Here is a 13726-nt window from a genome sequence, read left to right on the forward strand (position 1 = left end):
CTTTAACAACACCATCTGGGTGTGTGATACTTAAGACAATACAGTCAGACCAGGTTCTACAAGTAACAGAGAATGTGAATATGACTGATCTCAGAAGGAAGAGTAAGACCAGAAATGGACAGAAGTTTAAGTGTATAAATATTTCATGATTTGCTTTGGTAAAATGGAGTTTGGACTAAATCAGTATTGGAAATTCCTTACTCCAATCAATGAACATTTTTATTGCTGGTTAAACACTGAGGAGTGGCGGAATTTGCACATATCTCTCTCTTTTTTTTTTTTTTCTTTTTCTAAATGCTTTTCTCAGAAGCTAATAACTCTTAATCACCTGGGCACATGCTTACAGCTTTAGAAAAGATCCATGGAAAACAGTGAGGCCTTCTGCATTCTATAGTGGCAGCTCACATTCTTTGTTCCAGGAAATACCTTGTTCTCATGTACAACATCCGTTCAGATGGGATTTGAATAGAGGTTATGGGAGAGACTGATGGGGTTACTTGCCAACATAAGCAGGAAATCCATGTCTTGATTTGAGACCCATGATGGAAAGCAGATTGTGTAGTTTATTCCTCTGGCTTGGTAATAGGACATTGCTGGTTGCAAACAAATACGTATATTAAAGCACACAATTTGGTGCATTATCTGTGTGCAGTTGCAGTTCAATCCAGCACAGCCGAAGAGTTTTCCAGTAGAATTGAAAATACAGTAGTGATTCTCTATTCCTTTTATTGCATCCATTCTGTTTTCTTTTCCTTTTTCTCTTGCAGTTTTCAGAATTCAGCTGTCAAATTGAAAACTCACCTACAGTAACTTCAGTGGTTACAATATCACTCATGTTGTAGGTTTTGCAGAATCTTTAATGTTTTTAAGACCAACATACAGTAATACATATCATTTGATTGCTTAGAAAACAGAACTGTTAATGTGGGAAACGAAGAATTTTCTTGGTTTAACCTATGCTTAGTGAACTGATTTACCACATTTAAAAAAAATGGTTTACTAATATTCACCATGCCAGGAAATACAACTCATTTTTATATTGCTTATAAAGTGCTATGGTTTAGGAATTCAGTGTTCTCATGTTCCTTATGTAATAGCAGCACTTCCTTTTGTGTCCAAATGAATTACACTTTAGTAACTTATTTTTTTTTTACACTGTCTAGCCAGTAAATAAGCAAAAGTAAAATTTAAAAATCAGCCTTGAGGTTTAACTTTCATATATCCTGTATAATTACTCTTCATTATTTTTTAGAATACAAAATATTTCCATTTTAGTCTTTTGTTTGGTCATTTCTGTGAGTTGTTCCAAAAGGCAAAATGTTGTGTTTATCATTCATAATAAAAATAAGATTTGTTGAAGACCTTAAGTATTACACAAAATACTTGAAAGCTCTTCAACTAAGGTATTCCCTTAGTGTTTATAATGCCTTTTACCTGATTATATTACAATAATTTCTGTTTTTTTTTTTTAACTTTTTTTTTCTTGTTGCATAATTACACAAAAGGATCTTTTTTATTACCATAGCAACTTAGTTGTGGTTGAACAAGAGCTTAACTTTTTATTAAATGTATCTTTGGTCTCTATGAAAATAGCTACCAATTTAGTAGATGAGATTCTAGGAGTAGTTCATAACATAGCTTCTTCAAAGAGCTTTCTGGTAGGATCTAATAAAATTTTATGTTGTGACACATTCTTCTGAATGAACCCTTTGCAGACTCACTCATCTTGTGTTTAACTGCATCTGCCTTCTGATTGAATTTCACTTAATTTGAGTCAGGGAACCCTCTGATCCCTTTCAGTAGTGGGCAAAACAAACACTACAGCCAGAGACTAAGAAGGCATTCTGTCTAAAGTCTTGTTTCATTCATTCTGAACTGTACGTTTTCACCTAAATCTTTCTTCCCCCTCCTGTTTATATTAAGTTAGTGCCCTTTTCCTAATAGGACTGAGAGAGAAACTTGGGGTGCACTGTTAGAGGAGCAATGTCAGGAATCCCTTCCCTCTCATACACCAGGCAGCATCACTGTGTAAGAGAAACGAAGAGGCCCAGTGTTGGCTCACCTGTTAACTGAGCTATTAGAATCTGGGTCACAGAACTTTTCAAGCGTTTTCCTCATAAGCCCTGCTTTTGGTTGTTGGAGAGGGAGTCTTGCATTTGGCCTTCTCACCTGGTAGACAGTGACCAAAATGAGACCAAATGCATCTTAGACAGATTGAATGGACCCTAGTGCTGGAAAGGTGGCTTCTCCACACCAATGTGACTCAGCCCCAGCTGGTTTGGCTTCAAGAAAATGGGCAAGAAATTTTCCCTACTAAGACAACCAAAGTGATGGGTTGACTTGTCGCATTTTACTTTGAAACGATTCTATTTAAGCCCTAAGGCAGGCAGCTAAATTTCACATTGAGGCTGGTGGCAACTGTGCTGTATCATAATTGCTATTCTGCTCACTAGGCTCTGTGAGACTGCCCTGGTGGCTCAGACAGTAAAGCGTCTGCCTACCATGCAGGAGACCCGGGTTCAATCCCCGGGTCGGGAAGATCCCCTGGAGAAGGAAATGGCAACCCACTCCACTATTCTCGCCTGGTGAATTCCATGCCGGAGGAGCCTGGTGGGCTACAAGTCCAAGGGGTCGCAAAGAGTTGGACATGACTGAGCGACTTCACTTTCACTAGGCTCTGGGCTGGTCCCTTTACACACGCCATCATTAATGTCACAGCACAGCCCTGCCACGTGCCTGGTCTTTTTCTTTTTTTGCATATAAACAAGCCAAAGTTGAGATATTAAATAGCTCGCCTAGGGTCACACAAGTGGTAGGTGGCGCAGCTGAGAGTTGAATGCAGGTCTGTCTGAACTAAAAACCTATATTCTTTTTGCTGTTTGGTGCCACCTCTTAAATTATTTAAATATATATTAAGCATGTAAAATGAGTCTTCTGCCCCAGCGTTTCTTTCTTTTCCTTTTTTAATGAGGCGGTTACACATAGCTGAAAGAGAAACAAGAGCCCAAGAGGACCCAGACCTTTGATTCTGTTTGTTTAGAGACAAAAGTTAGCTTAGATTGATTTTTTTTTTCCCCTCATACTCCATAGCTTAGATTGATTTTTTTCCCCTCATACTCCATCACAGCAGTATGACGTCCATAGTGACCAAAATAACAACTGGGTAAGTAACTACTTAATTAAAATCTCATATTTGGCCTTGCCTAGACAGAAACCCCTAGTAATTGATTAAAAGTTAGCTATAACATTTTTTTTTAACTTTAGTTTCAAGATAGTCAATTTTTAATTAGTGTGTCATATACATGTCATGTGAGCATGTTATAAATGAACATGTTCTGGTGAAGTCAAAATGTAAGAGACTTGTTTGGGTAGGGAGTATTGTAAATACATTTTCAAGTTTACAAGTGAATGGACATTTTGTTAAATGACCCTATCCTTCTATCAAACAGTATATACATTGGTGGACGAACCTCCTGTCTTTTTTTTTTTAGAAACTGTCGTATCGGAGGAAAAGGACTCCTTATTACTAAATATAAGTGCCAGCTCGAGGCTAATGTGGGTTTTTAAAGATCAGATTTTACAGCCCAGCTCCTTTAATTTTAGTACAAGCTCTAAATTTAGTCAATTCCAATATCACATGAAACTAATCAAAGACTCTAGATATTTTGCTTCGGCAGAGTTTAGGGCATTTTGCCTACATGGTGAGCTTGCCTCTAATTGTGGGGTCTTATTTCCCTTTCAGATATAGAGGACTTAAAATATGCTGCTTTTGGAACCTACAGTAGCAATTTTGCAGTGAGCACACTTACGAGCTATGACTGGTCAGACAGGGATGATGCCTCTCAGGGCAGAAAACTGTCCCCATTTGTCCTCTCAGCAGGAAGCGGAGCCTCGTCAGCCGCCTCAGTTCTTCAAAAGAAAGAGACTTCATTCGGCAGTTCCGAAAACCTCACCGTGACATCTCTCTCCAAAGTCACAACCTTCGCCAGCGAGGATCCCCTTCCAGAGACCACCTTTCCAGCTTTCGCCAATTTTAAGGACGTGATCCCACAGGCCAGCGAGCCAAAGGAATATGAAAGCGGGGACTTCAGGGATTTCGCCAGACAGGACCTGCCTGTAGGCGAGCGGAGCCAAGAGGCCGCATGCCTGAGCCCGGCCTCCACCAGCACTTCTCACGACACCCCCAAGGAATGCGCAGATGACTTCGGAGAGTTTCAGAGTGAGAAGCCCAAAATCAGCAAATTTGACTTTTTAGTGGCCAATTCACAAGGCAAAATGAAATCCAGCGAAGAAATGATCAAAAGTGAGCTAGCAACCTTTGACCTTTCTGTTCAAGGTGAGTAGCTTTCAACACAGATTTTACATCATGGTTTCTTCCACTGCGTTTAAGTGTTAGTTCTTTCTTAGAATAAGAAGTTGGTCCCTAGGTTAGCAGGAAATCTGTTTTCCAGTGTTTAAAATGAGAGTCTGTGACAAAGGACTATTAAAGGGTTTCCCTGAGACTGAACTGAAACCAGTATTCATCAGATGACAGCTTTGGGGGTTAAAATTAAGTGCAGCACATGGTCAGTTTGTTGGCTTGTTTTGGGGAGAAGTGTGCTGTGTTAGAAGAGCCAGAGAAATGGTTTGACGCCGTGTGGGCCAGTGAGTTCTGCTCTTGATCCCTGGGTCCAGTTTGCAGACCTGTTTTGATTGACCCACACTGAAGGATTTCTAATGTGTGAAGCAATTGCCGGTGCATAAAAACCGTGACACTTCACAACCTGGATTTCTGGCTTTTCTTGGAAAGGCATAATATCTGACAGTCCTAGGCCTGCTTTCCCACGTCTTGATGACCAGCAGGAGCTGAGTCACATCATCCCCTCCAGCAGACGATGTGATTCCTACCACGTTTCCCTCCAGCTAACCTGCTTCAGTCACTTCCTCTGCCCGCCTGCCCTTTGAAGGCATTTGAGTTTGCCCCTTTGGTTTTAATCTCACCCTGACAGAAGGGCTCATTGATTTCTGTTCATTGAGAAGGATGGAGGAAGTCAGTACCAATCCACAGGTGATGATTGGAAAAGCAGCCACACTCTTGCACACTGATAGTTAGAAAGACCCTAGTCCTCCAGACTCCAGTGATCCCACACTCAGAATTATGGAAGTATTGTGACAGATTAAAGAAGCGTAATGGAGAAAATTAAAGGCAGGGGACTCAGGCATGAGAGAACAAGGGAAAGGGTTCAACGTGTCGCTTGCCGGACAGGCCAGATGAGAAGTGATTCTGACCCCCTCCTGACACCAGGATCTAGAGAGGAGCGTTGTGTTAGCAGGAAGAGCCTCTGCTTGGATTAAGCTGAGTAATCAGCACCTTTGTGCCATCCATCTCCCCCAGGATCACACAAGAGGAGCCTAAGCCTTGGTGATAAAGAAATAAGCCGCTCTTCTCCTTCTCCGGCTTTGGAGCAGCCTTTCAGGGACCGCTCCAACACGCTGAGTGAGAAGCCTGCCCTGCCCGTCATCCGTGACAAGTACAAAGACCTGACGGGAGAGGTGGAGGTGAGCGGGCTCCTTGTCCCCGGGGGCTGAGCACCCAGGGCCCCGAGAGAAATCCTTGCCTCAGTCACCTGGGGGAACGCAGGGCAGACCATCCCAAGGCCTCGGGCATGAGATGTGTCACTAAAGCGAGAGCACAGTGATCTTAGCCCTGGGTGAAGATTCCTCCTAGATGTGACATCACTGCGAGTAGTTAGTGACCCTAAAAGTGGAATTATTCCTGAGACCTCACAAGGAGGGAAGTGTTTCTTCAGGGAATTCTTTTTGAGCATGTGGACTTTATCATCTTAGTGGTAAAACCTCAAAAGGCGGTGCTGGGGGTGGGGGCATGGAGGACTTCCTGGAAGCCCAGTGGTTAAGACTTTACCATTCAGCGCAGGGGATATGGATTCAGTTGCTGGTCAGGGAGCTAAGATTGCACATGACTCATGGCCAAAAAACCAAGACATTAAAAAAAAAAAAGAAAAAATCAGAAGCAATATTGTAGGTAATTTAAAAATTGGCCCACATTAAAAAAAAAGAGAGGGCAGATGTGCTGGATCCTCTCACGGTTAACGTTCGTCCCATGCTGCTTCCTCCTCCAGCCAACACTCTTAGCATCCTCCTCCCCATCCTTGTCAGACCCGCGCTCACTCACACATATAGCTTCCTGACTGTGGAGCAGGAAGCTGTGGTTTGATACTGGCTCTCGTGTGAGACTCCTATGTGGTACATACCTTTAAAGAAGCTTTCACTGTTAATGGAACGAATGAGGCAGCGTTTACGAAGGGAATCCACTAAAAACCATTTCCCTCTGATTTACAAGAAGTGTGTTTAGAAGTTATAGTTATCAGGAACTATCAATAAAAATCATCATTAGTGGGTTCAGAAGATCAACTGCACTTGGATTAGTGGTTTTCATAGACACGGAAGTAAGTCTTCAGGACTCTGACCTGACAGAAGTCACAAGTAGGACTCCAGGCTTGCCCGCTTGACGCAGTTCTTTTTATAAATTTCACAGGAGAATGAGAGGTATGCCTATGAATGGCAGCGGTGTCTGGGGAGTGCTCTGGAGGTGAGTCTGTCTCTTCCATGTGTTCACACGTCCGCATATGCCTCTTGTGTCATCTTGCCTTCTGGGTTCCTTTGGATGGACTCGGGGCGAGCTCTGCCTCAATGGCCTTGCTCTCGGGGGACCTGTGTGGAAAGTCACACGTCTTCAGTGAGGCTTCTTTCCCACCTATTGTGGCAGACACCGCTCACTTGACTTACGGTGCCCTCTCTGTCACTGAGTTAAAGATGTAACAAAATGATACCATTATCTCTGCCCAAGTTAAAATAATATTTAAGCTTAAGAACCTTTGTCTTTCCACTTCCAAAAAAACGGAGGCTTGGTTCGTCAATGTCAGAATTAAATTCTCAGATCTGTTTCAGCATAGTCATCTACATACATCAATCAGTCATGTGTTTTCACACTTCCCAGCTTTCCGTTGGGTTTTCTACTAATAGTAAGCTGCTTTGTAATGACTTTTCCTGGTTATGTAAGGTGATGTGATTTCATTTCTTTGTAGGTCATTAAGAAGGCCAATGATACCTTAAATGGAATCAGTAGTAGCTCTGTATGCACAGAAGTAATTCAGTCAGCTCAAGGCATGGAATACTTATTAGGTATGTGCTTTCGTATTTTACTTCTTCAAAATCATGACACTTTGGAGGCTTTTCAGTTGTCCCTATGTCAAGTAGGTTAATCTAGATCTCTCAAGCCTCATAGGACTTCACTAAGTAGCTTCTGCTTTTATAGATAAGACACTTAAATCCTACCCAGGAACAACTATTTGACTTAAGGTCTCTGTGGCCAGGTTTCCCAGTCCTTGTTATATACAATGTAAAGTCACATGTTAATGGTTTATCAAAGAGTCTGAACTAGACGAGGCATTAAAATTAAATCATTGGTTTAAAAAAGAAAATTGAATTATTGGGGCCCCAATCAGTTCTACCATGCTCTGTTGAATTCTGCCTTTCTACCCCTTACCAGCCTCACAGATTCCTTAACTTCCTGGCCGGCTTCAGCTCTCACACATCCCAGTCCAACGTGAAATCTCAGTCCCTGTCCTCCTCAGTGGTCGTCTCCTGCTCAGGGTTTGCCTGTAGCCAGAACCACAGGCACTAGACTGTCCCTAACCTTCAGACCTTTGCTCAGATGTCACCTTCTAAGGTCTTATTGCCCCTCTTACTCAAAACCGTGTTCCCTCTCCCCACCCTGTCACTTGCTGTCCGTCTCCCCACTTGGTTTTCTCCCTAGTCCTGTTACATTTACTATCTTAAATGTTTTACTTTCTATTATTTGTGTCTATTATCTGTCTGTCTCCACTAAAATCCACCTCCACGAAGGGGGAGATTTGGGTGTGTTTTGCTGCCAGCTGGGTTTCCGGCACCTCACCTAGTGCTGGGCACACAGTGGTCACTCGCGTACACTCTCTGGGTGAGTGCCTCTGAAGGGCTGTGAGCTCTCCTTATTCCTGCCTCCTGGTCTTGTTCCTCTTTCCTGCTCAGACAGGCATAATTCTGCTTCATAAACAAATGCTCATCAGCTCATGGGGTGCCTGTCTTTCCCTCTAGTAGTTTCCTGGTATGAAAGATTGACTCAGAAGCCCCCTCACTTGGCTCAGAGTGGGCCGCAATTCCTAACCTTCCCCTGGGGAAGGAAAGAAGGAAGGACAAGCTGCAGTGGTGTGTATAGGCTGAGCGCGTACCACTGAAGACCCCCTGGCATTCTTCTAGTTCTCTCTGGAACAGGCTGGGGGAGGGGTTTGGTTATGCCTGGCAGCTGTCCTTAGTCTTTGGAGACCTTGGCATCTCTCATCCTTGCTGGAAGAATTCAGCCGTAATTCAGAGACCACAGGAAAAGAAACATCCTGTGTCGTTAAGTGTATAAAAGATACACATGAAGCCACAAACTTTGTAAATCTTTGGGCATTCAGAAGAGTGAAGTATTTCCTAATTACAGGCAGACCTGGGAGATATTGGGGCTTCCCTGATAGCTCAGTTGGTAAAGAATCGGCCTGCAATGCAGGAGACGCCAGTTCGATTCCTGGGTCAGGAAGATTCCCTGGAGAAGGGACAGGCTACACACTCCAGTATTCTTGAGCTTCCCTTGTGGCTCAGCTGGTAAAGAATCCACCTGCAGTGTGGGAGACCTGGGTTTGATCCCTAGGTTGGGAAGATTCCCCTGGAGAAGGGAACGGCTACCCACTCCAGCATTCTGGCCTGGAGAATTCCACGGACTGTAAAGTCCATGGGGTCGCAAAGAGTTGGACACAACTGAGCGACTTTCACTTTCACTTCACTGGGAGATATTGCAGGTTTGATTCCAGACCACTGCAGTAAAGCTTATAGCTCAGTGAAGCGAGTTGCATGAATATTTTGGTTCCCCAGTTCATAGAAAAGTTACATTTACCTTATGACTGTAGTCCATTAAGTGTGCAGTAGCATTATGTCTGAAAAACCTTAAATTAAAAATATTGATAAAAAAAGGCTAGCCATCACCTATCTGAGTCTTTAGCAAGCCATAATTTTTGCTGGTAGAGGCTCTTGCCTTGAAGTTGATGGCTGCTGGCAGATCAGGGTGGTAGTTGCTGAAAGTTGAGGTGGCTGTGGCCATTTCTTAAAATAAGGCAATGAAGTTTGCTTCACCAATGGACTCTCTCATTGATGAACAATTTCTCTATATAGTATGCAATACTGTTTGATAGCATTTTACCCACAGGAGAACTTTTTTCAGAATTGGTGTCAATCTTCTTGAAATCTGCGTTGCTTTATCAGCTAAGTTTATATAATATTCTAAGTTCTTTGCTGTCATTTTAACAGTCATCACCAGGAGTGGATTCCACCCCAAGAAACCACTTTCTTTGCTCATTGTTAAAGATTTATCATGAGATTGTAGCAAATTAGTCACATCTAAAGGGTCCACTTCTAATTCTAATTCCCTTGCTACTCCCATCATGTCTGTGGTTACTTCCTCCACTGAAGTCTTGGAGGAAGACTTCATGAGGATTAGAATCAAATTCTTCCAAATTCCTCTTGTTGATATTGTGACCTCTTCCCATGAATCCTAGATGTTCTTAATGACATCTAGAATGGTGAATCCTTTCCAAGAGGTTTTCAATTTACTTTCCCCAGATCTACCAGAGGAATTACTATCTGTGGCAGCTATAACCTCTCAAAATGTATTTCCTAAAGACTAAGACTTGAAAATCGAAATTATTACTTGACCCATGAGCTGCAGGATGGATGTTCTATTACTAGCAGGCATGAAAACATTAATCTTGTTGTATGTCTTTATCAGAGATCTTGGGTGACCAGATGTATTGTCACTGAGCAGTCATATTTTAATCTTTTTCTTTTTTTCTTTTTCCTGAGCAGTAGGCCTCAACAGTGAGCTTACAATATTCTGTAAACCATGTTGTGAACAGATGTGTTATCATCCAGGCTTTGTTGTTCCACTTATAAAGAGATCACAGGCAAAGTAGATGTAGCGTAATTCTTCAGGCCCCTAAGGATTTCTGAAATAGTAAATGAGCATTGGCTTCAGCTTAAAGTCCCCAACTGCATTAGCTCCTAACAGGAAAGTCAGCCTGTTCTTGAAAGCTTTGAAGGCAGGCATTGACTTCTCCTCTCTAGCTATGAAGGTTTCTGGATGGCATCTTCTTCCAATAAGAAAGTGATTTCGTCTACATTGAAAATCTGTTGGTTAGTATAGCCACCTTCGTTAATTATCTGAGCTAGATCTTCTGGGTAACTTGCTGCAGCTTCTGTATCAACACTTGCTGCTTTACCTTGCCCCTTTATGTTATGGAGATGGCTTCTTTCCTTAAGCTTCATGAGCAACCTCTGCTGGCTTTAAACTTTTCTTCTGCAGGTTCCTTACGTCTCAGCCCTCATAGAACTGAAGAGTCAGGGCCTTGTTTGGGATGAGGCTTTGGCTTAAGGGAATGTTGTAGCTGGTGTGATCATCTCTCGAGAGCACTCAGACTTTCTGCGTATCAGCAACATAAGGCTGTTTTCCTTTCTTATCATTTGTGTGTTCCCTAGAGTAGCCCTTTTGATTTCTTTCAAGAACTTTTCCTTTCTTTCGAAAGTTGGTTAGGTGGCACAAGAGACCTAGCTTCTGGCCTATCTTGGCTTTCAACATGCCTTCCTCACTAAGCTTAATCATTTCTAGTTTTTGGTTTGAAGTGAGAGACATAAGACTCCTCTTGGCCTTGAACACTTAGAGGCTATCATTGGGTTGTTAATTGACCTAATTTCAATGTTGTTGTGTCTCAGGGAATAGGGAGGCCGGAGGAGGAGATGGGTGGGTGGAGCAGGTCAGTGGAGCAGTCAGAACATCTGCTGCGTGTTTCATGGTGCCCCCAGACAACTACAGCAGTGACATCATAGATCACAGATCACCATAGCGAATATGATGATAATGGGAACGTTTGAACTACTGTGAGAATTACCAAATGTGACAGAGAAGCAAAGTGAACAGATGCTGTCAGGAAAATGGTGCTTATCGACCTGCTTGATGCACAGTTACCACAAACTTTCAGTTTGTAAAAAAAAAATTCATGTATTTGTATCTAGAAGCCACAACAGAGGGAAGTGCAGTAAAGCAAGGTGTGCCTTTGCGTTATAGTGATCCTGACATTGTGATTCTTTGAAACTGTTAATGTCCCCATTTTCAGTGAGTATAACTGTATTTCCCGAATTCAAACAGATGGACTCCTAAAGAAGCCAGAAAAAAAATAGCTAACATTTGGTTAATGTCTGCTGTTCTAAGCCTTTTACAGTTTTAACCAGTTTAACCTCTTCAACCACCCTTTGAGGAGGTACTGTTATCCCAGTGTTACAGATGAGGAAACTGCAGTCCTGAGAGGTTTGCTTTCTGCCTGAGGTTACACAGCTAGTAAGTGGCAGAGCTTGGGCTTGAATCCACGAGGTGTAGTCTAGAGTCTGTGCTCTTACCAGGGAGTTTGTCCTGCAGCGTTAACAGCTGATGGTTCCTGGGCTTCCCTGGAGATCCAGTGGTTAAGACGCCACGCTTCCCAACCTAGATGTCTGTCGGCAGATGAATGCATAAGAAAGCTGTGGTACATATACACAGTGGAATATTCAGCAATTAAAAAGAATGCATTTGAATCAGTTCTAATGAGGTGAATGAAACTGGAGCCTACTATACAGAGTGAAGTAAGTCAGAAAGAAAAACACCAATACAGTATATTAATGCATATATGTGGAATTTAGAAAGATGGTAATGATGACCCTATATGTGAGATAGCAAAAGAGACACAGGTATAAAGAACAGACTTTTGGACTCTGTGGGAGAAGGCGAGGGTGGGATGATCTGAGAGAATAGCATTGAAACATGTATGTTACCATGTGTGAAACAGATCACCAGTCCAGTCGATGCATGAGACAGGGTGCACGGGGCTGGTGCACTGGGATGACCCTGAGGGGTGGGATGGGGAGGGAGGTGAGAGGGGGGTTCAGGATGTACACCCATGTACACACATGTACACCCATGGCTGATTCATGTCAATGTATGGCAAAAACCACTATAATATTGTAAAGTAATTAGCCGCCAATTAAATAAATTAATTTTTTAAAAAATAAATAAATGAATACAAAGACTCCACGCTTCCAATGCAGGGGGCGCAGGTTCAATCCCTGGTAAAGGAAGTAAGATCCCACATGCCGGGGGTTGTGGGCCAAAAAAAAGTTGATTGATCCCAAGGAATAATAAGCTCACATCTGTCCCGATGCAGCCCCTTCTCACCTAGGATGTCAGCCAGCAAGAAGGCCACTGTGTCTTGTCGATCTCTTTCTCTTGACTCCAGCACCTAACCCTGTCCTCTCTCACCCTGTCAGGTGTTGTGGAGGTGTACAGGGTGACGAAACGTGTGGAGCTGGGGATAAAAGCCACTGCGGTGTGCAGCGAGAAACTCCAGCAGTTGCTAAAGGACATTGATAAAGTATGGAATAACCTAATTGGCTTCATGTCACTTGCCACACTCACGGTAAGCCCACGAGACAATTCAGCAGTTGCTTTCCTTGCAAAAACCTAAACCATAAAGCTGACTGTATGTTCCTTTGATTGGAGGATTACAGTCCCTACTGGACCCGGTTATGTTATAAAGGAAGGAGATCTTAATGACATTTGTGCTGTTAGTTGAATAGCACCAGGTTGGTTTCCAGGCCCGTTGTACCTAAATGAGAGTGTAGGAAAATATTCTCTATCTATATCCTTAAGTCACTGTTTTGCAAAGCATTGATTTGAGTTTCTCCCTTTGTGTTTCTAGTTTTTTCCCCATTAGTGTCCTTTTAAAAAAAATGTTAATATTAATTCAAAAAGGTACATGCACCTCAATGTTCCTACCAGCACTATTTACAGCAGCTAAGACACAGAAGCAACCTAAGTGTCCATCAACAGATAAATGGATGAAGAAGATGGAATACTACTTAGCTGTGAAATTTAACCATCTGCAGCAATGTGGGTGGACTGAAAGGGCATTATGCTAAGTGAAAGAAGTCAGAGAAAGACTGAGACAGAATAACGTCACTTATATGTGGAATCAAAAAAAAAAATACAATGAACTAGTGAATATCCCACAAAAGAAGCAGACTCACAGATATAGAGAACAAACTAGTGGTTACCAGTGAGGAGAGGGAAGCAGGGAGGGGCAACATAGGAGTAGGGGATTAATAGGTACAAACTACTATGTATAAAATAAATAAGCTCCTAGGATATATGGTACAGCATAGGGAATATAGGCAATATTTTATAGTAACTATAACTGGAATATAACCTTTAAAATTGTGAATCACTGTTATATAGATGAAACTAATATAATATTCTACATCAGCTATACTGCAAAAAAAATTTTTTTTAGACCAAGTAAAACAGAAGACTGTATGAGACATCTTGTTGCTATCCTGTGGTTCATTGAGCCATTTTACTTTCTTAAGGTCTTAATTTGTTTTCATTTTTTCCCACTGTGAATAGTTTTACTCTGAATATCGTTAAACAAATGACTGTTTCCCCTTTTGATGGTACAGTTTCTGCCAGTGGACTTAAGAAATCAGAGTGCATGGTTGCACATGCATGCCTGCCTGCGTATAGCCGTTGTTCCGTGTGTTATATGGATTTCCAGGTAGCTTAGAGGCCAGTTGA

The 13726-nt window shown here is 42.3% G+C and overlaps 1 protein-coding gene across 15 annotated transcripts in view; it reads left to right on the forward strand.

Annotated features, from left to right (window-relative positions):
• SYNRG (synergin gamma) overlaps positions 1–13726 on the forward strand; it is an 87110-nt gene that overhangs the window by 55524 nt on the left and 17860 nt on the right. For 11 of the 15 annotated variants that reach the window (XM_043481519.1, XM_043481535.1, XM_043481597.1 and 8 more), the window contains 5 exons: positions 3743–4336; positions 5375–5538; positions 6536–6589; positions 7086–7182; positions 12424–12572. In XM_043481519.1, coding sequence (XP_043337454.1) covers positions 3743–4336; positions 5375–5538; positions 6536–6589; positions 7086–7182; positions 12424–12572 — 1058 coding nt within the window. The remainder of the gene's footprint in view (positions 1–3742; positions 4337–5374; positions 5539–6535; positions 6590–7085; positions 7183–12423; positions 12573–13726) is intronic. The other 4 variants (XM_043481581.1, XM_043481636.1, XM_043481628.1 and 1 more) reach the window with 2 other exon arrangements.

Source organism: Cervus canadensis, chromosome 1 (genome assembly GCF_019320065.1).
Source record: "Cervus canadensis isolate Bull #8, Minnesota chromosome 1, ASM1932006v1, whole genome shotgun sequence".
In the NCBI taxonomy this organism is placed as follows: Eukaryota; Metazoa; Chordata; class Mammalia; order Artiodactyla; family Cervidae; genus Cervus; species Cervus canadensis.